Consider the following 24,697-nt stretch of genomic DNA (forward strand, 5'->3'; position numbering starts at 1 on the left):
TGTGTTCCTGAGGTGGGATCTCTGCACCCGCCACAGGGTCATATTGCAGCTGGGTGACAAACAGAAAGAAAGGGTTGAAACGTATATATAATCTGCACACGTAGCGTGTACAAGCACCCCAAGAGATTTGGAAAAGACATAGGTAGATGTACCACGGAGAACCTTGAACCCAAGCCAGAGCCAGATTCTTCTTTTATTTGCAGGGTGCAGCTATATATTCCCTCTCTCTGTCTTGCCTTATTCCTAAACCACACCTGTCCCCGTGGTGTCTGAGTGCCACGTGGAACGGAGAGCTGAGTTGGCCCCCACATCCCGAATGCAAGCTAGAGGATGAGGAGTTTATGGATAATGGTTCACTCCACAGAGCCCTTAGTAAAAACCCTTCAAAGCATTATTTCCTAGCACAGCCAGCTTCTTGGGTCAAACATGGGGCAGCGCCTTTGGGAACTGGAGGCAGAAGGGAGAGAGACCTCAGAGCTTGGGTGCTGTTGCTCCCATTCCTGGTCTTCTGGCAAAAACAACAGTGGCAGTGGGCAAAGGCGGGGCTGTCTCTTGGAATAAGAAAGGGATCCCATGGGCAATTGCAGGAGATCCCCAATGAGAAGGAAGGTCACAGAAGAAAAGTGCTGTGTGCGGCAGACCCGGTGCCCCACCGAACTCCCTTTGCAGCCAGCTTCTCCTGATCAAACTCCCCTTAATCCTGGAGATTAGAGAAGCACGTGTGTGCGCAAGGGAACAGCTCAAGGCTGGAGATAACCAGGCAGCTGCCCAGAGCTTTATCCAAGTATGAGCACTATGTGTGCCCACAAGGCAAGGCCTTCATTTGGAAATGACCTCAGAGACCCTGCAGCCCACCGTGGCTGGGAGCACCGGTGTGGCGTGGCACGGCTAGAGCACCTCAGGCTGTTACATGGGGGACAGCCCGGGAAGACCCTGTGGGGAGAAAGACCAAGTGCAGGGGGGTGCAGAGGTCCTGAACCGCTCTCCCCACTTCCACTTGCCCAAAGGCAAAGGGGATGAGAGAGGGAGATGAGCAGTGTGTGTCCAGTCACCGGTGCCGCGGGTAGTAACCCTACCCCTTTTGTCCCCGCTGCAGTGAGACTCCATGACAGCATATCCGAGGAGGCGCACCACTACCTGATATTTGATCTGTAAGTAATGGCGGTGTTTCCTGATCCCCATGCCAGAAGCCTTTCTCCATCACCACATTGCCCCTCACCTAGCCCTTCACTCCTGCCTTGGCATCCTATTTCTCCAGGGTCTCGCACCAACCTGCTCCGCTGCATCCCTGGTAACAAGGGTCGGATTAATGGGACCAGTGTCAAGATGCCATTTCCCTCCCACTCGCAGGTTTAGCTGAATTTGTCTTGCGTTCTGCAGGGCTCATCCCTTCAGGCATCGGAAAGCAACAATTAGCATGTTTAATGCACGCTCCCCAGAGGTCCTGATACTGCTGCAGTGGCCGCTGTCCTCAGCTCGATCCTGTCGGATGCGGCCTCCTTTGAGACAGTGCAGCCCTGAAATCCAAGCAGTCACAAAATCATATAAACTGAGGGTTGAAGGGACCTCAGGAGGCCACATCTACTCCAACCCCTGCTCAAGGCAGGGCCGTCCCCAACTACATCATCCCAGCCAAGGCTTTGTCTGCCTGGGTCTTAAAAACCTCCAAGGATGGAGAGTCCACCACCTCTCTGGGTAACCTGTCTGCTGCTTTCCTACCCTCCTAGGGAGAAAGTTTTTTCCTAATATCCAACCTCAACTTCCCCTGCTGCAACTATCCCATTGCTCCTTGTCCTGCCATCTGCCCCCACTGCCCAGCTCCATCCTCTTTGCAGCCCCCCTGCTTCAGGGAGTTGAAGGCTGCCATCAAATCCCCCCTCGGTCTTCTCTTCTCCAGACTCAATCAGCCCACTTTCCTCAGCCTCTCCTCACCAGTCCTGTCCCCCAGCCCCAAACCATTTTCATTGCCCTCCACTGGCCCGTCTCCAATGTGTCCACATCCTTTCTGTAGTGGGGGGCCCACAACTGCACACAAGACTCCAGCTGTGGCCTCCCCAATGCTGAATAGAGGGGGACAATCACTGCCCTCCGTCTGCCAGCAGTGCTCCTACTGATGCAGCCCAGGATGCTGTTAGCCTTCTTGGCAGCAAGGGCACACTGCTGGCTCATATTTAGGTCCCACCCCGTTGCGGAGTGCATGGGAATAGAAGCTCAGTTTTCTAATTGTCTGGGAAAAATCAGGACCAAGCATCTAAATCCCCTCGCCCTACAGCCCCCGTCTATCCACCAGCCGTCACACACACCCCTGCGTCACCCCAGCTCCACGTGTTACTCTTCTCCTAGCTGGTCTTCAGTTCCTTTCGGGGGGCCGAAACCTCGGTGGGTGTTCAAATGCCTCCCCAATATTTCCCAAGCTGTGTGTGACACCTCCTCTGCTTCATCCGCAGCGTCACAGGCGGAGAGCTGTTTGAGGACATCGTGGCCAGAGAGTACTACAGTGAAGCGGATGCCAGGTGAGCAAGGAAACCCACCAGGCGTGACCCTGCCAGGCCGGGCAGTTTGTGTTCAGCCTGGCCCTGGACGCGCTGGGGCACCTCATTTCCCTAGCAGCCTGGCATCAGCCCCCGCCTGCAGACTCAGGCACTTGCAGATTTACGGCATCTGAGCATCAGTGTCTTTGTGTTGAGCAGTCATTCCATAATAGGGCTCTGCTGTGCAAATAACTGTTGCTTCCTGGGGTGCTCTCAAATACCAGCTGCGATGCTGCGAAAAGGCTTATTCTCACTGACGCACGTCCCCTGCAAAGGATGCGGTGCACTGTCACGGTGTCTATTCCCCTGCCAAAGCCAAGCTCTATTAAGTCAATGTGAACGGTACCTCCTTTCCCAGACTGACAATGCAAAATCAGCATGCAACCCCTCTGCCCGACTGGTTGCAAAACACGGCCTACCCTCACCAGTATGCGAGACAGGGGACCCCAGTATCATACTGGTTTCCCAGTCGGGAAAGCGTGGGACAGCAGCAAGCTGGGGAATCCCAGGAAGATACAGCAGGTGCCATATGATTTGCAATCTTTACCCATTCTGACAGTTATATTTAAAGGCGTTTCTGAGGCATTGACCTCAGGAGTAGCTGTGTACCTTGAAAGTCCAAATGAATGAGGTGTCATCACGGCTCTGTGAAGGAGGGAGGCGTCCGCCTTAATGTACAAAGACACAGAGAGAAGAAGCGACTTTCCCTGGTCACACAAGGCTGTGGGGGAGAACTGGATGGAGCCCAGTCCAGCATCTTATCCTATGGGAGCAACACTCCTGGCTTTGCTTCAGTATTGATGGCGCAGCCCAGGGCATAGGGAATATGACAGAGGTGAAGGCCAACGCAGCCTTACACTGACCCTCAGGCACACAACCCTGTCGCTCTATGCAAGAAAGTATTTTGCTTTATTTCCTTCTGTGAAATGGGCTTCCAGTGGGGCTCTCTGCATGCACAGGGTCCAGTGCCTGCAAAAACAAGGGACATAAAGACACTTCCTTTTGCAGGCAGGTGTTTGGTAACAAAAGTTAAAACCCACTGGGCATCTGGGAAATTCTTGCGGGTTCGTTCCGGGCCATCCATGGTTTAACGAGCTGCGTGTGACAAAGAGACAGGGAGAGAGCCACTAGGACCAGATAAGCCTGGGCCGCCACTATCTTTCTGTCTTTGAAGCTCGCTGGCTCAAGCTAATTCCATCACAATGCCCCCAAGTCTCGTTATCACGCTGCTCTCATTGTTTCTGTGGGAAGCTGATTGGATCGTTTTAGCTCATTACCTCTGGCAGCCGTACGAGTTCATAAAGTGAGCAGCGTGTTCCTCCTCTACTGCTCACAAGGGTGGTTTAATGACTCCAGTAACCCCCAGCTGTCTTTTGTTGACAAACAGGTCGTAATTGTTCTACCTGTGCCTGTGCTGCATGTACGTGGGGCTCTGAGACGTGGAGCCAGCCTCCATGGCTAGTGGTGGGAAGAGGAGGCGTGGGCAGTCGTGCAAAGAGAGGAAAGCAAAGGGAAGGTCCTGAGGAAACGTGCCCATAGCATAGACACGACTTCTGTCCTTTCTCTCCCCAGCCATTGCATTCAGCAGATCCTGGAAGCCGTCCTGCATTGTCACCAGATGGGGGTGGTGCATCGGGATCTGAAGGTAAGCGTTGCAGTGGAGGGTATCTTGAAGGCCTCCAAGATACGTGAGCATCATCAAGGGAGAGATGGCCGAACACATCTTCTCCCATGTCTTCCTCGGGGCCGGCTGGGATGCTTCTCGTGCTGGGTGAAGAATGTCTTATGGGGCGTCAGGAAGCCAAGGGCACAAAGCCGAGCCAGGCCTGCTGGGGCGTCTGCCTTAGTAGTAGGAAGAGAGAAGAAAGTCCTGCTCATGCCAGCCTTTCCTTCCAGGAGCTAAACCCCTCACTCTTGTGATGGTGGGAAAGGGTGGCTGGGCTGACTCAAAGGGTTGGTGGCCACCAGTAGGATTAGAAAGGACCACAACAGCAGTTCCTAAATTTAAAACAATACGTCCTTAATTACCACCAGCACATTTTTCAGTTCAACCATAAGTAGCACCCGCAAAAGTTTGCCGTATAAAGTAATTACAATAAATCTGTTGACGCGTACCACCGACAGGTTGTCTGCGTACCGCCGGTGGTAGCGCGTACCGCAAATTGGGAGCCGCTGGTAGAAGATGAAGGATCCCGCTGTTTGGCTTCGAGTCCCTACGGGGGGGATTGAGGGGACTCTTCCAGCCCATGCTCCAGACTGCGGGGAGGAACATGATCCTTGCTTTCATTTCACCGGGAATAGGACATGCTTAGCCATCCTGTCTGGAGTCTAGCTGGGGCTGGATGGGGTTGCATTGTCCAGCGATTAGCCTGAAGCCTTCTCAATCCAGCTCTCCTGGGAGCTCCTGTAAGAGAGACCCTCCATGCTGCCAGGGGAAGGGATTGCAAGGCGCTGGACTAATGCACGCTGGAGCTGAACGCTCTCCTCTCCCCCTCCCTCTCCCGGCATGTGCCTCATTCAGGCATACGTGGAGGAGGAGCTGGATTTCCAAGCCTGAACCGGCTTCCCGTTACCAGTGACCCTGGTAATACCTGGGAATCAATAGGCGCTGTCATCCCTCGATCTGCCCGCCGTTTGTCTGGGCTTTACTGGGCCAGCTGCATGGTTCCAGCCTGGCTATTGCAGTCAGTAGAGAGTAGTGAGGCCATCAGTCTCCCTTACAGCCGTAATAACATTGTCACGGCATAGGAACCGGGAGCCAGGCGCCTCGGCAGAGATGGAGACCTGATCCATATTTCTTCCTCAGCCCTAATATGGGCCTGAGGTGCAGCAGCAGCCCTCAGAGGAAGGACAGAGGCTTGGCCAGCCATCGCCCCTCTGGCTTCGGCAGGGAGATGGCAGCTGGGCTCACTCCACAGACCCTCCTAGTCAGCCAGGAAGCTGAACAGATGTAGTTTGGGTCTTCAGAGGCATTGCCGGCCACAGAGAAGCCACCCGAGCACGTGCAAATCTGTGCAAGTGGTGGCTCCGTGCATGGAGGTGTGAAGGCATCATCGGGGCCTGAGGCCGTCTAAGCGCAAGGAAGCTAGGTGGCCCTGTAAAGTGGGCTTCACGGTGGGGGAAAGCCCCCTGACTGCAGGAGGGAAGGAAGGAGGACAGTGCGTCTTGTCCTCCACACTGCAGTGGTGGGGAAGGACCAGCTCGCACTGTCCTCTTCGAAGCACCTTGGTCTGGAGCGCTCCCTTTGCCTTTCCTTCCCGGCAGAGGCTAGCAATCGTGCACAGCGGGCTGCAGCGACACATCATGGCGCACAGGTGCCATGCCCTATAGCCAGACCCCAGCACTTGCTCTCCCCTACTCAGGACAGGTCTAACCAGGCAGACCTCCTGGGCTTTTCAATGAAATGGCCCTTGCATCTCCAGTCTGATGGTGAAGAGTTTCTTGCCAGGCTCAGGAGACAAGAGTCCCTTGTTGGTAGACTTGGCAGCGGCGATTCATGCCGTGCTGTCTGATGCAGACAGCCCCAGGCAAGGGGCCTTGCTGTGCTGCCCAGGCTCTTTGACACTTCACCAGGAGGCTGATTTCTCACTGGATCCCTCCTTTCTTCCTGCAGCCAGAGAACCTGCTGCTGGCATCCAAGCTGAAGGGGGCTGCGGTCAAGCTCGCCGACTTCGGCCTCGCCATCGAGGTGGAGGGTGATCAGCAGGCCTGGTTCGGTGAGTGGCCTGGGGTTTCTTGATTTCCCCCTTTGACATCTGCCATGGGGTGCCACCACCTCCGGCGCCCACCTTCTTGCCCACAAATATTGTATTAGTGTTGGAGCTAGGAGTATTTTCTGCCCCGTCCCCAGTATCTAAGTGCTGGGTTCAAAAACTCCTGCTCAGCTCCCCTGGCCAAGGCCGAGCCCAGTGAGGGAACCCAGTGGCAATGGGGCCCCTGGGAGCTTTGTGGCTCTATGGTGCAAACTCCAGACCGTGCAACTTGGCATTGGTTGCCACTAAAAAGATGCACTGTGGGTCCCGGAGTGGCTTGGTATAATCAAGTGATAAGAAAAGCAACCCAACAGGAATCTAGTGAGTGGATTTGCAGAAATAGCATGTGAGTCACCAAGCTACTACCAGGCTTGCAGGACTCTTGCTGGGTGGGGGTAGAGCCACAATTAGTATCCCCGCAATGGCAAACCCGCTCCAATAGCGGCTTCCAGCTCACTGGAGGCCTGGCATGTCTATTCGCTATTCTGTCTTCATCCTGAGTCAGAGGACACTCGGGGAGGGATGTGTCATGCCGATCTGCTACGCAGCATTTGAGGTCTTACTAGAGAGGGCTGCCATATCCCGGGAAAAGGCCTTGCACGCAGCCAACCTGCCACCGTAGAGAGGAAGATGTGGGAAAGGGCAGCCGTAGGATGCAAACCCAGACCTTCCTCTAGTGCTCTGCCAACAGCGGCTCAATCCAGGAAGCTGGCTTCCCGCCCCTCGTGACTCATAATCCTTCCCTTTAACTTGCCTGATTAGCTGCTAACGAGCCAGAGCTTCCTAAACACAGATTGGCTTCCCGGCAACACCCGTGGAAGTTGGGAGTCACGGTGCCAAAGCGGATGGCGTTAGGCTGGATTAGCACCCACATGATGGAGCACGGGACGTGGCTCACTGCTCCACGCCGGGGCTGTTCAGTGAGATCATGCTAGCGTGGTCCCGCTGCGTGCCCGATTGCCTTGATACACTCATTGTGGTGCCAGACCCAGCCACTGGCACATTCAGGGAAGCAGTGGTGTGACAGGGTGTCATTTGCCTTGGGTCATTAGGTTTTGCAGGCACCCCGGGGTACCTTTCCCCAGAAGTGCTCCGGAAGGACCCTTATGGCAAGGCTGTGGACCTGTGGGCATGCGGTAAGTCAGACGGGGCTGGGGGATTTGGGGGAAGCAGCCGAGCTACTGATTCACCCCACTCTCTGCCACAGCCGCTGGCATGGCGGGGGGGGTTTCTCCGGAGCACTTCTCCTGACATTGCATTGGAGGACCATACCCCAACCTGTCCCGCAGCCATGCCCCACCTGCCCACTGCTTGCCACTCCTACGGCATCACTTTATATTTGATTTAAGTATCAAATAGGAGGCTGCGGCTTCTGAGTGTTAAACCCCAGAGAGGCCCTGGGCTTTCAGCGTGCAACACTGGCTTCCTGTGTCCTGGACGAGCCTCCTGGGCAGGGGTAGGAGGCTCCCCAATGGGTCGAGCCCTTTCCTCTCAGCCGGCTCAAAATGCCGCCACGTTCTCCAAAGAGCCGCCCGTTGTGAAATGCCAGCACTTCTCACGGGGCCGTGCCAGAGGCACGAGGCCAGCCCGAGTGTGCAGTCACATCTCTGGAACACAATGCACCAGTGACCCAGTTAATTAAAAGCGTCACCTTCAAACTGATTTCACAGCTCGTGCATGGGGAGAGGCACCGCTCCTTGAACACACTTCCAGATCACCACTCTGCAGATTAGAACAGATTTCTTCTTGGGCCCAGCCCTTTCGCAGGAAGCTCGTGCCCAGCGCACGCCTACATTTTGTGTGTGCAGTTGCCAGCCCCAGATGCACCGATGATGGTACACCGATGGTGGCATCTCCAATCTAGGGGCTGGCTGAGTGTCTCACCAGCCATGTGCACACTGAGTCACGTCGTGCACACCCTGCAGTTGGGCACACAAGCAAGCCCAGACTTATTCAACCCCCCTATTTCCCTGTTTATACTTGTGCACAGCTTGGGTCTGTACAGGCTTGGGTCCCTGAGCCTTGGACATGTCCCCTTCCCCAACAGGAGTCGGTTGTAATATTCTCCCACCTTCCTCTTGAACAGGAGTCATCCTCTACATTCTCCTGGTTGGGTATCCACCTTTTTGGGATGAGGATCAGCATCGACTCTACCAGCAGATCAAAGCTGGGGCCTATGATGTAAGTGGATTTTGTTTTTCTCCCTGCCTTCCTCTTCTCTCACGTCTCCTTCTTCTCCCCTCCCTCACATGCCCCCTTGCTTCTGGGTCCCCACTTTTGCTCCCTTATAAAAACAGGACTGGGAGCTGAGACCAACAGGTATCTGGAAGGACATCATTGGCTACTTAAGGTGCCTGTGATTGAGGAATATGGGCACTGGTCGTGGGGAGACACTCCAAGCCTCAGGAGAAGCAAAAAGGGGAGCAAAAGCATGACCCTTCATTCTTCCTGGAGTCCGAGCCCAGCGCGAGACGAGGGTCCTCCTCTCCGAGGACAGCACAAGGATGAGCCAAGCTTTACTGGGAGGCAGAAGACAGGCATTTCTGTTGCTATCCCCAACCTCATGTTTTATCCCCTTGCCTTGCAGTTCCCTTCGCCTGAGTGGGATACAGTTACTCCAGAAGCAAAAGACCTCATCAACAAGATGCTGACAATCAACCCCTCCAAGCGCATCACGGCAGCGGAGGCTCTGAAGCACCCCTGGATATCGGTAAGTGTGCACCCTGGCAGGGCAGTCATTGAAAAAACGAGTAAGCGTGGGATGAGATGGGACCGGCTCCATCATGGTGCTACGTACCTGTTCAGGACACCGGTCCAGACACCTGGAAGCATTATGCAAATGTGGTGATGCTTTACTCCGCATATTGAATATTTACAATCCTGTATATCCACCTTCTATTTTCTGGGTAATCAAGAGGCTGTTCTCCCACTCTGCCCCTCCTCCCAGCGCTCGGTACGAGACCGGCTGGCAGGGTTTTCTCACCGTCGGGATGAGACATTTAGGTGCCTTTAAATCTCAGTGAAATAGAAGCGTGAATACAAACAGTGTTAAATGCTCACGCTCAGATGCAGATGCCCTGAGAAGGAGAGAAGACGTGCTGTCTTGGCCCAGCCAACAGAAGTGCCCAGTGACTCCACTAGTGTCCTGTACTCATCGGGGCCCTTTGGACAGCATTGCTTCCCTTTCTCCGAGGGACGGGAAGGAGCTGTGTCTGACTTGTTGCCCCAGCTTCTGGGCTGCTGGTTGAGCCCTCTTGCTATGCTTCCCCATGCTGGAAGCCTCATGCTGTAAACTCACGCCCTCTCCCATGCCCTCCCATAGTTTCATAGAGGGGCTGGAAGGGACCGTTTACCCTGCACCCTAACCCTAACCCTCAAGCTCCTCTGATCGACCCCACTTCCAATCTCGACGGTATCTGTAGGATGCTCCTGCCACTGTGTAGAGCATCCTCGCATGGGGCCTAGGAGTCTGGGGGACAGGGCATCCTACCAACACGAGCCCTTAGGTCTCCATGTTTTCCTGGGATATTTCGGGAAGCTGCTCAGGGGCGGGTGGATCGGAGGGCCAGCTGGAGCACGTAGCCAGCTGCGCAGACTCAGAGAAGCCAGAGGGATTTGGAGGCAGGCCTGCGTGTTTTCCCCAGGCAATTGCTTACGGCTTTTACCACACTGACATTTCCTGGCTCCCAGGGATCCCGGGTTCCCCAGGGTGCACAGAAGGGACCCGGCTCCCAGCGCGAGTCCCTGACTCACTGCATGACCCAGAGGGAAAAGTCACTGGCCTCCTCGTACCTTGGCCGCATGCAGATGGAAAATGATGTGGAGGGGAAAAAGCAGGAATGTCAGAGAAAACCAGACGCTTCCTCTGGCCCGAACTCCCCTGGGGAAGCTGCAAATTACCCACGGCCAAACAAATGTCCTCCTCCCTGCGCTGCCAGGAACCCGCGTCCCCAGAGATGCTTCTCTCGGGATGTTTTTTGGATTCTGGCATCCCTGCAGGCCTGAACCCTGCCTCGGTTTCCATGTGGGCAGGGTTTCCTCTTCCGTGAGCAATTGTAGTAGCGTTCCTGAAATCTCCAGCCCAATTCACCCCAACGCCATCAGACGGAGCCGGCTTCTCCAGGAGGTCTGAATGGTGCTGCAGCCCATACAGGGGGGCCTCAAGGCCTGGCCTCAGGACCTTGTTAAGGCCACAACCCCCCAGTTCCACCAAGATTTCCACCCCCCACAACAGGGCTAGTTATCCAGGCACAAGGGTCAGCTCCGGGCAGAGCTCTGCCAGCAAAATGCAGAGAGAACAAGGTGCAAAGGTGGTAGGAGGGTAACAGACTCCTGCTAAAGTTTCAGCAGCTGGTGCCAGGGCCCCCTTCGGCTCCATACAGCTCTGATCGTACGTCTCGGGATGGATGCATGAGTACAAGAGTGGATGTATGTGCCCCGAGCCATCCCTCCTGAGTGTCTCTGCTCTCCCTCCTGTCCATCTTCACCCCTGAGCGGGCTCTTGCTCTGTCTTCCAGCACCGTGCCACTGTGGCATCCTGCATGCACAGACAGGAGACAGTGGACTGCCTGAAGAAATTCAACGCCAGAAGGAAGCTGAAGGTAATTTCAGGGTCCCAGCTCTGGGAGCCCTCTGGGAAATGCAGATGTGGGTTTGTTTGCCCGAACGGAAGAGGCCGGCATGTCTTGGAGGGCAGGAATCAATGTGATGCCAAGAGTGGGGGATTTTGTGGGAGCCTGTCAGGCTCTGAACATGAGGACCCCGATGCAAAAGGATGCAACGGAGGAACAGGTTAGCTTGCTCCAGCTGGTACGTGTGAACAGTGGAGGGAGCCACCTGTTACTGATGCCGTGCATATTTTTTGTTGCATGGAAGTTGCATGAGGTGACAGGGACCAAACAGAGCCCCAGTGCATCCTCCTTCCCCCCAGGGAACAATGCCTCACTGTGATGTAGCCCCTTTATGCAGGTTATTACCCAAAAGATGCCAAATCTCAGCGAGATGCTGGGATCCGTTTGCTGGGAGGCAGCCCCTTTCCCAATGCACAGCAGTGCTGCACAGTGCAATAGGGTAGATCGAGAGAGGAAGAAGGAAGGTTGTCTCTGGTCCACCCCATGCAGGGGTTGAGGTAGGTAGGCAAAACACAGGGCTAAAATCTTCATCAGAGCTAAAGTCCGGAGACATTAGCCAAAAGCAGTTTGGAGCTTGGTGGTCAGAAGAGATCAGCCCTTTGATTTTCCATCTCCACCAAAGGACAACACCTCTAGGTTCATGGCACCACCCGACCCGATGCTGGGGGCACTGCTTCCCTGCCGGTTTGCAAAATAAAGTGCCCCAACCACCCCCCGCAGCATCTTGCTGCCCTCAAACCCCTCCGAACAAGGCCCACTGCCCATCAGCTTTGGCATGAGGCACAGAGCAGCAGGGCTGCGGGCGAGGAGCAAGATTATATGGAGGAGAAACCGGCAATAATTTGTGATTACTTTTCAACCAGACAAGTAATCTCATTAGTTCAAGGCTGCGCTTCTAAAGAGTATGCCATTACTGCAACGATTACGGTAAAGGGATCACACGACAGGCTACAGAACTACTTAGAAGAGCTGGTGGGGAAATGGAAACTGTCTGTGGGGAACGTTTTTTTGCAATTGCCTTTTCTGTTTAAAGGTTAAAGTTTAGCTTTGATGGAAACCACCTCCCCACCCCCCAGCTCTAGATAGTACAAAAAACTCATTTAATAGCATCAAACCCCATTTTTAGCTCAGTTATACCTCCTGAAAGCAACAGTAACTCCACTAGATTAGTGTGATTAACTCTAGATTTGCACCAGGCTAAGCCAAAATCAGAATTGGGCCCCGTACATAGACTTTGCCCTTTCATCTCAGAGGTGTGGCCAGTTTAGGGGACAGTAGTGCAACACTTGAAGTTGGGGCTGGAAAGATGAGGGGAGTCCTGGCATGTCCACTGCATTTATTCCGACCGAATCTCTGGAGAGCAAGCGAGGTGCGTGGCATTTCTCCTAGCAGTTTTGCTAGAAGTAATCCTCACCCAAATACCCCATGTGAAATCTCTCTCGTCTCTTGATAGCACTGGAGCTTAGGGGGTAAGAAATGGTGCTGCCTACACAAGCTGTAAAAAAGGCCAAGGGGAGAGACCCAAATGGCCTGCTTCCCCCTACCAGCTAGAGAGCAGGGCCCCTGCATAACGTCCGCCATCCACCATGTGCCGTCCTGGCCCTACAAGCAGTCTGGTGCATGCATCTCTGGACTGCATACACATCCCTGGCACCGCTGCGGTGATCCCCACCATCCCCAGCTGGTCCCGTTTTCCTCTGGGCAGCCTTTGCATGGAAGGGCAGACGGCCAGGGAAACAGAGGGGCCTGACTCTGAGCACAGTGATCTCTCTTTCCTTTCTTTCCTTTCTGCCTCCTGTGTGTTTCAGGGAGCTATTCTCACGACCATGCTGGCGACCCGCAATTTTTCTGGTAGGTGCTGTCCGGGCGGCTCGTCCCTTTGCATGTCTCATGCTTTGGGTTTCCGGTGGCAAGTGAAAACTGATTATGGGCCCTGCCGGCGTGGACTGCTTAAGACTGGCTTGGCTTGTCCTTTCTGCCTGTGCTGCTGTTTCCACACCCAGGCACATGCCTGCAGTAAGTGAGGGCCTGAGCAGGGCAGATTCAGGTCCTATGCGACGCTCTGCCTCTGCAGAGGGGCTCCTGGGATGGGTCCCACAATCCTATGCCTCTGGCTGGCCTGGAAAGCAAGGACTGTGCTGCAGGGAGGTCACCCAGGGCAGCCCAGTATAGCCCGTGAGTAATCAGGTTGCTCTCCTTGATCTGACCGCCCAGCTGGGAGGCCAGCCCTCAGGGCCCTGTCTGGAAAGGGGTGGGGGCTGGACTCATGGAAACCCCCCCCTGCACTCACACCCACTGGAAACGGTCCCAGGAGCCAGCAGCACTTGACTGCAGGGCTCTGCCTCGGTCTCCCCCCCTCCTTTCTCTCTCTGTGCTTCCTTCACTCTCTGTCTCTAGAGAGCAAGTCCTGTGAACAGAGTCTCAGCAAAGCTGGAAGTCACTTAGGACATCTCCAACTCATCCCCTGTCCATGGGCAGAAGGCAGGGCCGAGTTGCACCTTCTAGACTAACTCAGTGATTCTCACCCAGGGTGCTGCAGCACCCTGGGTTGACTCGAGACCCGTTCAAGGGTGCTCTGGGGTGCCATGTGATACTGTCACTGGGAGGCAGACAAATGTGATTCACAAGACCAACCCGGAGCCTCTGAATGGGAATCCAGAGTGCTAAAAACACCTTGCGGGCTGAGTTCTTTGCAACAGGAGAACTGCTCTAGTGTTTTTCTGCAGCCAAAAAATGGGTGAAAACTAAGAGCTGGCATTTCCTCCAGTCTATTGAGGGGGACCTCACAGCTAAAAATGTTGAGAGCCGCTGGCCTAACTAATTCAGAGTTGGGTAAGCAACAGCGCATGTCATCGGGGGCAATAGCACGTATGCAAGCAGGCAAGAAGGGACAGGCGCTGTGCTCATTTGGGAAGGAAAGGCTTGCCCGGAGATACCTAGTGAACATCTTCTCTGAGAGCTGCCTTCACCCAGGTGTGGCCCTGGCATAAAGCTAGCCTCGCAGGTGAGAATCCAGCTCATGGGCTCACGAACTCTGTGCACGCTGCTCAGAGCTATAACTGGCAAGACAGAGGCATCCTGGCACCAGGCAGGGGTCCACTGAACCTGCTGAGCTGAAGAGGAGCACGTGTCTGATCTCCAGCACCCAGCCAGCCCCAGAGAAAGGGTTTGGTCAGGTCTGGAGTGCATCTGGGTTTGAACCAGCCTTGGGTTTGTTCCTTGGGTTTGTTTTTTGCTCCATCCAACATGAAGCAAAAAAAAAAACACAAAAAAAGACTCCAGCTAGAAAAACAATACTTGGTGATGGTAAATCGGGGAGCAGGTCTCAGGGCTGAGCTGAGCGAGGGCATCTCACCTGCTGGCAGCATGTCCCACTGTCCATCCAGTGTCTCAGAGGGCGTAGTAGTCTCACCTGTTAGCAGCAGTGATATGGGAGTGACGCTGAAAAACGTGACAGGTGGAGGAAGGTTGCAATGAGCTTTCTCCTTTACTGGTTCCTCCTGATTCTGAAAAGCTTGGTAATTGTAGGGTTAGTGTTAACAACCTTGGTCATTTTATGGTTGGATCGCTCCCAGAATGTGGCTGGTGCTTTTTTAAACAGTCAGAGAAAGGTCCCGCTGTCTACCCAGGGGTCCTCACAGTCCACACAGAGCTGTCGCACAGACCTGGATTCTCAAAAGACCCTCAGACCACACCTGGCATTTTTTAGGTGGCCTGTGAGTGGGTCATTAAATGTGTGGAAGAGCTGCTGGGACTCAGTGTGGACACCTGCCCTTGGCAGCTGGTAGGAGAGACAGTGGGGAGTTGTAGCTTATTAAAAGGAGCCATTCTTTTACCCGCTCGCATGGGCGGCCGGCTGTGGCCCTGACCTTCAGAGGGTCCTTTGCACCACAGCGGGCACCACTTGCATTTGGACGGGGCTCACACTCACACCGGTGTGAACAGTGGTACGAGGTACGCAAGGAAGCTGAGCTGGACCCAGTTTCCCAGAGCCAGGGGGAGTCAGCTGGGTGCAGGCCACGTCCTGGGCAGAGAGGAGGCATGGGCACATGGAGAGCCCAGAGAGGAAGGAGAGTGTCTGTCTGGGTAGGGTGAAGGGGCTGTGAGCAGGTTCAGCCCCCGGAGCTGGGGCAGGGCTGGGCTCACAACAGGGCCCTTTCAGGATGGCACCGCAAGAAGGCGATGGGTCCAGCCTGGGCCTTGAGTGAAGCACTCGCTTTTGGCTGGTTGGTGTCTGGGGCGGGGAGTTATTGCAAAGGAGCTGTAGATGTCCAGATAGGATGCTCCTCAAAGGGATCAGAGGTTAAGCTGGAAGGGACAGAGGGCAGGTGCAGGGAGCTTGGGACCTGCCCTGGGCATCCGGAGAGCTGGGCGTTGTCCTGGGGACAGCTGGGATTTTGCTGACAGTGGTGGTGTCAGCAGCAGCGAGTGGTGCACTGGGGGGGTTGAAAGGGTTAAACAGCTGGCAGGGATCTTATATCAGGCCTGGAAGGGATAAGAGTCTGTCGGGGAGCATCAAAGGCCTGGCAATTCGGAGCCACCCCCTTCAGCCTCTGCATACCCCACGTGGCACCCAGCCGTGTGCCATGGGCTGCGGGAGGGGGGCTGAGCACCAGCGCACTCATCCCACCTCCCCTCCCTGCAGGGCCCTGGCAGTGGGGTGCAGGGGCCGTGGCTGGGGAGGGACCCGTGGCCGGGTGGGGCCAGCCGGCATACGTGGGCACTGGGAAGGCATCTGCGGTGTCGGAACGAGGGCTGCAGCTGTCGGGCCGAGGGGGCCGTAGCACATGACCCCGGCAGCATGGGGCTAAATTTAGCCAGGCAGGCAGGCATTTGTTCGGCACTCGGCAGCACACACCGAGGCAGGCGGCCCCAGCAAGGGGAGCCCGGGCCGGACGGCGGCTGGATCCCCACTGACACGGCTCCCGGCAGACGGGAAGCCCTGGGGAGCTCGCCCTCTGCCCAGCACTCTCCTCTGGCCTCGGGTCAAGCCCTGTGGCCGGACGTCCGTGGAAGCAGCCATGGGCTTTGCAGAGACGTACAGTGGGACGGAGGGCTGGCGTCGAGGAGGGCCCTTGTGAGCTCTGAGCGGGGCCATCGCTGCTGTGCTGTGGAGGGCGCCGGCGGCAAGGAGCGCTCCTGAGCCCGTGGTCTCCTCCTGCTCCTTCCTGCCTGGCGTGCCCCAGGCCCATCCTTCCTCATGCTGCTCTTACTCGGCCTGTTGGTCTTGGCGCCCTGCCTGGCCGTGCTCACCGCCTTCTTTTTGTCTGCAGGAGGGAAAAGTGGCGGCAACAAGAAGAACGATGGCGTCAAGGTAAGCCCCCTCCCTCCGGCTAACGCAGCCGCCAGCTCACCCGCAGCAGGGTCCATCCCCCGTTCGCCTTCCCAGGGGCTCTTTCCCCCTGTCCACACATGCTTCTCCCCTAGCAAAGGGGGGTCCGTGCCCTGTGCAAAGCTCCCCCGGACAAGCCTGGCTGAGCAGAGAACGGGGCTTGAAGCTCATGTTTGGAGGCTACGGCTTCTCCGGCAGGATGGCAATGAGAGGTGGACTTCGGTGAGCCCGGGGCTCCCAGCATCTCTCCTGGAAGGAACGGCCTGTCTTCCAGCAAAGGCACGAGCATAGTTTGCTCCATTCACAGCCATCCGGGTCCTTTCCAGCTCCTCTCACTGCCCCTTCAAGGGGCATGGGGCTGGTGAGGGCAGGGCTGGCCTTCTCTCCCACCCACATCCACCCCAGAGTTCAGGATTTAGGATAGCAATGAAAAAAAATCCCGTTTTGAACCTTGATTGCTCCCCTCGCCCTGAGATTCGAGGGCTTCCTTCCTTCTGCCAGGTGATGTGGGACCCCCCTATGCAGGTTTTGCCCACAGCTCTCCACCCCTGGCCGAGGGCAAGGGGGTGGGCTAGATGCCAGCACCCTGGAGAAGCCACCAGCTCCCATCAGCCACCGGCTCTGCTGCCCGTTGCTTGATAACAGGTTGGACAAACACACCTGTGTGAAAGCCTCTCTCCACCCTGCAGCCAGGGCCTGATGACAGCAAGCAGTCACCCTGCAGAGGAGCAGGCACAATGCCCTACGCTGTGGCTATGGGCAGATGGGAGGTGCTCCAAAAATCTCTGGGCTTTCGGCCGGGCAAGGATCAGCAGCCATGGTGACCTCCTCTTGCCATGGGGCTTTTTCAGGGGCCACATTTTGGGCTAGGGAAAGGTCACGGCACCTGCCTTCCCTCTGCCACTGTGCAATGCCAGAAGCCCCAGCATCACCGGAGGAAGTGTCCGCCCCCGAGACACCAGTAAAGCCATGCTGTGGGCAGTGGCAGAGGCAAGACAAAATGGAAAGGTGCTCTGGAAAGTCAGGGAAAGAAAAGAAAGAGGGGAAACTCAGGCCAGGGCTTGACTGGCCTTCAGTAAGGGTCAGTCTGGTGGAAAATCATTTTCCTCCCCTCCTTGCTAATGTTTTTCTGCCTCAGCTTTGGGGGTGGCTGGGAGGGTGAGCACAGCCCCGGGTCTGAAGCAGGGGCCATGTGTAGAGAATTGGTTGCAAGTAAACACTCTTCTGAACCAAAAGACTAAGAGGGAAGGGTCCCTGCTTCCAGATCTGCCTAGGTGGCTTCGGTTTGTATCCTTTGCTTCACAGCCTCATCCCACAGGTCCCATTGGAAAGGGGAGCAGGGAGGGAAGGGGCTGTCCTGTCTGGCAGTATCTTTTGGCATGCCACTGCAGAGAGTGCATGGCCTGGGCACGGTTTTGCATGGTTCTTCATTGCCAGGACATCATTTCTGGCGTTGAGCTCGGATGGGCTGGGGAGATGGCTCTTCTCTGCTCCCACGGGGGGAGGAGGAGGAGGAGAGAGGCCAGAGCCTCAACCCAAACCTCTTTCCCAGTGAGCTGTACCTTTGGCTGATTTCTAACACTGGTCGGTGGCACCGTTCTCGCCTGCCTCAGCTGGAAGGGGCCTGCAGAAAGCCCGGTTGCTCTCCCAGTCATCTCCCCTGGGTGCAGAGTGTGGAACGTAATTTTGTGACACCATGAGGATGGCCCGCAGCAACCGGGGCAGGCACCAGAGGAGTTTCTTTTCTGGTTTTACTCACATTTGCCGGGTCCTGAAAACTCCACGGTTGGTTCCTTGGGAGCAGGCATGTGCATCATCCTCTCCGTGGAGGGCGTGTTGCTGCTTCTCTGGGGTCAGCCCTGTCATGCGGCCCACAAGGTCGGAGCTATTGCTGGAGGAAACAACTGGATTAACTACCCTGTGGCATCAGGCTGGGCCCAGGTGCCTGACTTATCCCTCCTGGGCTACAGCCCCGACGCCACAGCAGCTGCCACACCAGCCTGTAAAGAAATAGTGGCTTTCTCCTGGTCCCACCTACTCTCCACCCGGCTACTGTAGACCCCAGACAGTGCAGCTCTGCCAGCTGCAGCTCTGGGCACTCAGCAACATACAACCCCCGCCACCGGGCAATGCAAGGAGACCGTATGGGGTCCTCCTTTTCCTGGCAATGACACCCTCACTGCCCTGTGTAGTGTCACATCCTGTTACATCGTAAACTAATGCAGTCACTGCCCCGTGTCGCATCCTGTTACGTCCTAAATTAACGAAGTCACTGCCCCGTGTTGCATCCTGTTACTGTACGTCCTCAACGAACGCGATCACTGCTTTGTGTTGCATCGTGTGGCGTCTGAAATTTCTGCAGTTGGTGCCCCATGTCACGTCCTCGACGAGTGGGAGCTTTTAGGCCTTCTTACAGCTTGTTATGTCCCAAAGCGAGGCAGCCACGGCTGCTCGGTCTCATCGGGTTCCCTCCTAAGTCTTGCAGCTGCTGCTCTGCAGGCTTGTCTTGGAGGATGCATGCTAGTTTGCGAGTGAAGTGTATGCAGAGATTAAGGCCACCGTGGGCTTTCAGGCAAGCTGGGGGTAGCTCTTCTAAAGTAGGATGGGATCTAATGATGTTGAGGCTGCTGGCGAGTCTCCTTTAGGGTGTAAAAGGAGGAACAAGTGGTAATGAGCACAAGCGGCTCTTCATAATGCAGCCATCAGGCGCTCTGATGGGACTCCGCGTGATATCTCACGAGGAGGCATGTACAGCTTATGCCGTGTACCACACTGGTAGGGATAGCAGCATGTGGGAAGGATGTCTGTGCCTAATTTAATGTGCTGGCAATGAGCCTATTACCTCGGGACGGCAGCTCTGAAATCTGGTGCATTTTGCACCGGCTTTTCTTGTTTCCTGCGGTGGCTTGTATCCTAGATGTGAGGGCTGGAGAGAAGGCAGTAGGTCCTCTTCCCCATCCCTCTGAAGACTCAGTCACTGAGCCAAGCAGAAGGCGGTGACAACACGAGCACAAAAGCCCAAGAAATGCAGAAACACAGCAATGTTTCGGGGTCGTAGGCAGAAATGCACTTGTGGAATCTCTCTTATTCAAGGATCCTGGAGCAGTCGCGATTAGCAAACCAGGAGCTACAGATATATATAGAGATATATAAATATATATCTCTATATATATCTGTAGCTCCTGGTTTATATATTATAAATATATATCTCCTGGTTTGCTAATCCCTGTATAGATCTATATATATATAAATATATATCTATATACCTCTCTATATATAGATTGATATATCTATATAGATCTATCTCTCTCTATATATAGAGAGATATAGATATATAGAGAGACCTATATAGGTCCTATATAGATATATTCACAGGAGCCTGTTTCTTAAGGAGTCCACTGGTACACCATGGACAAGGCTTGACGTGGGGTATGCTCATCTGACAGGTTGCAGTGCAGTGGAGAGAGAGTCGAGCCAGCTAGCTTGTCAGGATGGTGATCCATGCAGGGTAATTCACCCTGGTTCACGTCCTGAAGCTAGCTCGCTTGTGTATCCCTACCCTGTGCTGCCATTTGCAAAGCGGGCAGACCCACAGTTTGTCCAAGCAGCGCTCTGTGCCAGGCTTCTGGATGGAGACATAACCCCACCAAGCACCAAACCGCTGGACAACTCTAGTGGATAACCCATAGCCATAAGTTGTGGTCAGGGTAGAGGAACATCTAGGTGTTGAAGAGAACTAAAATATTAGTGTCTCTCCTCTGAAGAGCAGTGGCATGAGCGTGGTGTTCTCTTCGTGGAGGTATGTCCTCCTTGCAAAACCACTGGCAGGACTGGAGGTCTTTTCTCAGGAGAGGCCCACTTCGGGGAGAGCCGGGCTAGGGCCGAGTTGCATAGGCAGAGTTGTGCACTGGAAGAGCAGAGGCCGAGGCAGATCAGGCTAGGGAGGTGTTGGCAGACCCGCGCGAGGGAGCTCGCATGGCTCTGTCTGCCCTATGTCCTACCTTGGCATCGGTTCCTCACGTCGAGCGCCTACGTTTGCCCGCGCAAGAGGGTGGCTCAGGAGCGGCTGCCTCCCACGTGCTGCTCTCTGCCTTGCTCACTCTGTGTCTCTTCCTGTTCCATCTCTTCTCCTTGTTTTTCCAGAAAAGAAAGTCCAGTTCCAGCGTTCAGTTAATGGTGAGTGTCCTTCGTCTTCCTCAGTGCCGATAATGCTGGGCCTCTCCGCCCGTTCTGGCCTACCCTGCTCTTGAAGTTTCCCTTGGACCCGTGGGGTAGGGGAAAGAGGGCACCGGGGCTGGAGGAAACATCGTCAAAGCAGCATCACCCCCAGATCCCACTGGCAGGGCCGGCATGGACCCATGCTGCTCAAGAGCTAGTGGGAAGGGCATTGCTGACAGGTCCTCGTGGCGTTTCTCCCCGTCCCGCTGCGGGGCTGCCAACTCTGCAGTCCCTCCGGAGAGCCTTGGGGGCCTTCCCCTGTGGCTCTGCCGGAGCTGCACGGCCAGGAGGCACCTGGGCGGCAGCCTCCCGCAGGGGACGACTGGGAAACCACACACAGACCTGTCCTGGGATGAACGAGCAGAGCTGTGGCTCCGGTTCAGCCAGAAGAGTTTTCTTGGTGGGGATCTTGGCGAGCGGCCCCCGCTGATCTGTGTCTCGAAGGAGCTGTGTCCACGTGGGTCTTGGACCACTCTCTGTTTTACTGTACGTTTCTCTCCTGACTATGCAGTCCATGTGGTCTCTCTCACTCCTGCACAGTCCCCTCACTCTCTCATCCCAGCTCCCTCTCTCTGTTAGTTTGTACATCTCTTTCTTTCTCGTACAACCCACATGGTGTCTTTCACCCTGCACAGCCCTCCCTGCCCCTCCGGCCGGCATAGGGACCTCCAGATCCTCCCCTCCGGACCCGACCCTCGGACCTCCCTGTAGGTACTCGTAGGAAAGCCATGCCCCTTCCTATGGGATGCTCCTTGATGACCAGGTTTGAAAGGCAGGGAGGGCAGCACGATGGCCAAGCGAGACCTGTGATGGACGACCGGCTCTCGGGGCTGGCATCTGGCTTGGTTGCTGTCCCTTTGCAGAACCGGGGGCTGCAGGCCGAGCCGCGGGTGGTAGGCTGTGGAAGGCACGAGCCCCTTCTAACACACGGGCAATGAGGAGACTGACTTGTCCTGTCTCCTTTCTGTTCTTTGCCAGGAGTCTTCGGAGAGCACCAACACCACCATCGAAGATGAAGACACCAAAGGTACAGGCGGAGGTCCCCAGAGGTGCCCCTGCTTGTAGCACGGTCATAGCCTCTCTTGCAGCCTTTCCTTAATAGCAGCCTTCAGCTCCCTGCTGGGGGGCTGCAAAGAGGATGGAGCTGGGCTGGTCTCAGTGGGGGCAGATGACAGGACAAGGAGCAATGGGCTCCAGTTGCAGCAAGGGAGGTTTAGGTTGGATATTAGGAAAAACTGTCTCACCAGGAGGGTGGTGAAGCACTGGGACAGGTACCTAGAGAGGTGGTGGACTCTCCATCCTTGGAAGTTTTTAAGACCCAGCGCGACCAAGCCTTGGCTGGATGATGTAGTTGGGGCTGGTCCTGCTTTGAGCAGGGGGTTGGACAAGATGTGACCTCCTGAGGTCCCTCCCAACCCCCATTTTCTGTGGTTTTTTGATTTTATGATGATGTCCACCTGTGAAACATAAGCTCATATCTTTCAGAGGGGGTCCCAGCTCTCAGGGAAAAGGCCAGACCAAATTCATTGTCAGTGTAAATCAGTTGAGTGCGCTGGGCTGACGCTGGGGACAAATTCAGATTTGGAGCCTCATATCCATGCAGCAAGAGCTCACAATGCCGGAGTCAGAGACCTGGCGTCCATCCTCCCCGGATGGCACTGTGCCGTGCTGTATGCACCGATTATACAATTATCCCTCACATTAGTCTCCTCCTGCCAACATCCATCCAGGCACTTCTCTGGCTCTTCTGGGATCTTCCCTGTCCTTGCGAGTGTTTAAATGCAGCAGTCCATCTGCCCTTGCTGAAAGGCCCCCGTTTCAGCTTGGCTCCTGTTCACGCATGTCCCTCCTGAAGGTAACCTGAAGAGTAACCCACCTCCTGCTTGGCACAGGCCGAGGCAGGAAGGCTTTCAGCCTCCCCCTCCCCACACCTGTCAGAGCCAACTTTCCAAGAACAGCCCAGGGGAACAATTTGCCAGTGCTAATTTGCAAAGCCTTCCCCAACGAAGTGAACCCAACAGCGAGCGAGAGGGACTTTGGCTTGACATTCAAGTTAATTGAAAATTTGTCGTCATGGGGAAGAACTCCCAAGGGCAAGGGAATGAAAGCGAGCACAGAAAGGGATGGAAATGCACGCAAAGCCGCCCTGGCGTTGGTTGTTCTGCTTGATGAATGACCCTGTCTCCCCACCACCACCGAATTCGGTGTGATAAAAAAAATGAGCCCTCCTTTCGGAGCCACCCAGCCCACCATTCGTGCCTGACCTCGGACGTCTGTGGTAAGCGCAGCGGGCGGCTCTGGCAGGATCCAGCAACCGGAGCCTGTTTGTCAGGAGAAGGACAAGGCTTTTCCCAGCTGGGACCAGGTGTGAAATGGCAGGAGCTCGGCACTGCCCCGGCCGAGCGTTCAGTTTGCTTCTCCCCTCCTCCGGTTTCCGGGGCCTGGAGGAATGGAGGCGTCCCAGGAGAAACACCAAGCTCCCATTGAGGTCATGCAAAGGGAAAGCCTCCTTCCCCCAGGTGGGACCACTTGAGTGCATCTGCTCCTGCCTTGGGCAGAGGCCAGCAGTGGTCTAGCTCCCTAAGGAGAAGCACCACCGTCGATTAGGATGGCCCCAGCTCAGGTGTCAGCTGGACTAAAGGGCAGGACCGTCACCGGGAAACGTGCTAAGGGGTTCCCCTGGCACTGGTGTGTGACCCTGAGCTCTAGCCTGACAGTCCAGTGGGCAACGATGGGTCTTGGGGATAAGCCTCTGTAGTGGCTTACACTGAGACTTACTAGCCCAGGGGTAGAGCAAGACTCCATGCCTCCTTTGCTGGTCCCCTGTCTTTTGTTCCTTAAAAAGAGCAGGAAACCAAGGACTTCTTTAGACTGCCCCCAACTCGGAAGGGGCTTCCTAGCCAGCCACCGGGATGCCTTTTCTGCTTTCCTCCATGCTGGCACCTCCTACCCCGCCACCAGCGCTGTGAGCCTGCGAATCCTTTATGGTGGCCCCGTGCTCTGCAGGGCTCTCACTCTCTGTGCTTTTTTTTCTTTTAAAACAGTAAGGAAGCAAGAGATCATCAAAGTGACAGAGCAGCTGATCGAAGCAATAAGCAACGGAGATTTTGAGTCCTACACGTGAGTGTGGGCACCGGGGTGCTGGCGGCAGGAGCGGGGTTGGCTGAGCTGGTTGCGGGTGTGACAACGGGGCGTGCTGGGTTTTGGCGCTCACCTGTGCAGCAGTGTCAGGGTGCGGTGGAAGCAGGGCTCGGAGGGGGCACGCACGTGTCCCAGTGGGTCAGCATTGGGCTGGGACTAGACTTTGGGACAGCCCATTCCCCGAGTCCAATGCTCACTCCAAGCCGTGAGACTGGCCATCCCATAATGGATGGCCTCCTTGCACAGGCTGCAGTAGGACAAGTGACTCTAAGTGTGATTGATGATAGAAAAAGGAAAATGATTTCCATGCATTATTGCTGGGTGTTGCCAGGTGGTCCTTTGAAGCCTTATCCGTGGAGGAGCTCCTTAGAGAAAGATCTGCTGTAAGCCCCTGGGTCCAGGCTCTTTTGAGTAGCCATAGATCATTGACCGCGGAAAAAAAGAGCCGGGAATTTATGGGTATGGAGCAGAAAGGGTTAGAAGGGGTGGGTTATTCTGCTTTTCTTGTGTCCAAAAAGAAAGGCAGCCAGAAACCTATCACAGCATTGCAAAACCTGAGCCGGGGTATCAGAAAACCCCACCTCCTGTGTCCCTCCCTGCATTCGCAGGCCTGGTTCAGAGCATGTGGTTTCTGAGATGAGTCACTTAGGGTGCAACACAAGAAATGCCTAGGGGGAATTGCACACTGCTTTCACAAATCCTCACTGCTGGTCAGGTTCGAGTTTTGCAAAGGTAGCTGCTGGAACCCTCCACAGCTTCAGCTTGAAGTGACTCGGTGCCATCTGTGCCAGGGGAACTGATGCCCGGCACTGGGTGTCCCTAAGGCATCCTCCCCGTGCTAACTCGGGGAAGAATGGCAGCCATCACATTCCCTTGCTGCCTTTTCTTGCTCTGCTGCACCAGGGTCCCAGATGCCAGCAATACACGGAGCAGCCCTCAGGGCTCCTACGCATTCCCCGTGCCTTATCTCCGACAGCTCGTGTCTTTAGCTCCTTCCTCAGGGAAGCAGAGGCAATGCGGAGGAATGCTTGGTGACCTGTCGGCGGGTCTTTGTGAGAGGGGTTGTGTGGATCGATGCAGCCTTCATCCCAC

General features: G+C 55.5%; 1 protein-coding gene across 3 annotated transcripts in view; it reads left to right on the forward strand.

Annotated features, from left to right (window-relative positions):
• The window catches only part of CAMK2A (calcium/calmodulin dependent protein kinase II alpha), a 71,021-nt gene that overhangs the window by 36,786 nt on the left and 9,538 nt on the right, over positions 1-24,697 (forward strand). For 2 of the 3 annotated variants that reach the window (XM_019506144.1, XM_019506143.1), the window contains exons 4-15: positions 1,097-1,151; positions 2,448-2,513; positions 4,104-4,176; positions 6,145-6,247; positions 7,336-7,419; positions 8,370-8,464; positions 8,871-8,993; positions 10,801-10,884; positions 12,723-12,765; positions 16,188-16,228; positions 21,443-21,491; positions 23,509-23,584. In XM_019506144.1, coding sequence (XP_019361689.1) covers positions 1,097-1,151; positions 2,448-2,513; positions 4,104-4,176; positions 6,145-6,247; positions 7,336-7,419; positions 8,370-8,464; positions 8,871-8,993; positions 10,801-10,884; positions 12,723-12,765; positions 16,188-16,228; positions 21,443-21,491; positions 23,509-23,584 — 892 coding nt within the window. Of the gene's footprint in view, positions 1-1,096; positions 1,152-2,447; positions 2,514-4,103; positions 4,177-6,144; positions 6,248-7,335; positions 7,420-8,369; positions 8,465-8,870; positions 8,994-10,800; positions 10,885-12,722; positions 12,766-16,187; positions 16,229-20,389; positions 20,423-21,442; positions 21,492-23,508; positions 23,585-24,697 lie in introns of all 3 variants that reach the window. The other variant, XM_019506142.1, reaches the window with a different exon arrangement.

Source organism: Gavialis gangeticus, unplaced genomic scaffold (genome assembly GCF_001723915.1).
Source record: "Gavialis gangeticus isolate Ggan-Ray unplaced genomic scaffold, GavGan_comp1, whole genome shotgun sequence".
Lineage (NCBI taxonomy): Eukaryota > Metazoa > Chordata > Crocodylia > Gavialidae > Gavialis > Gavialis gangeticus.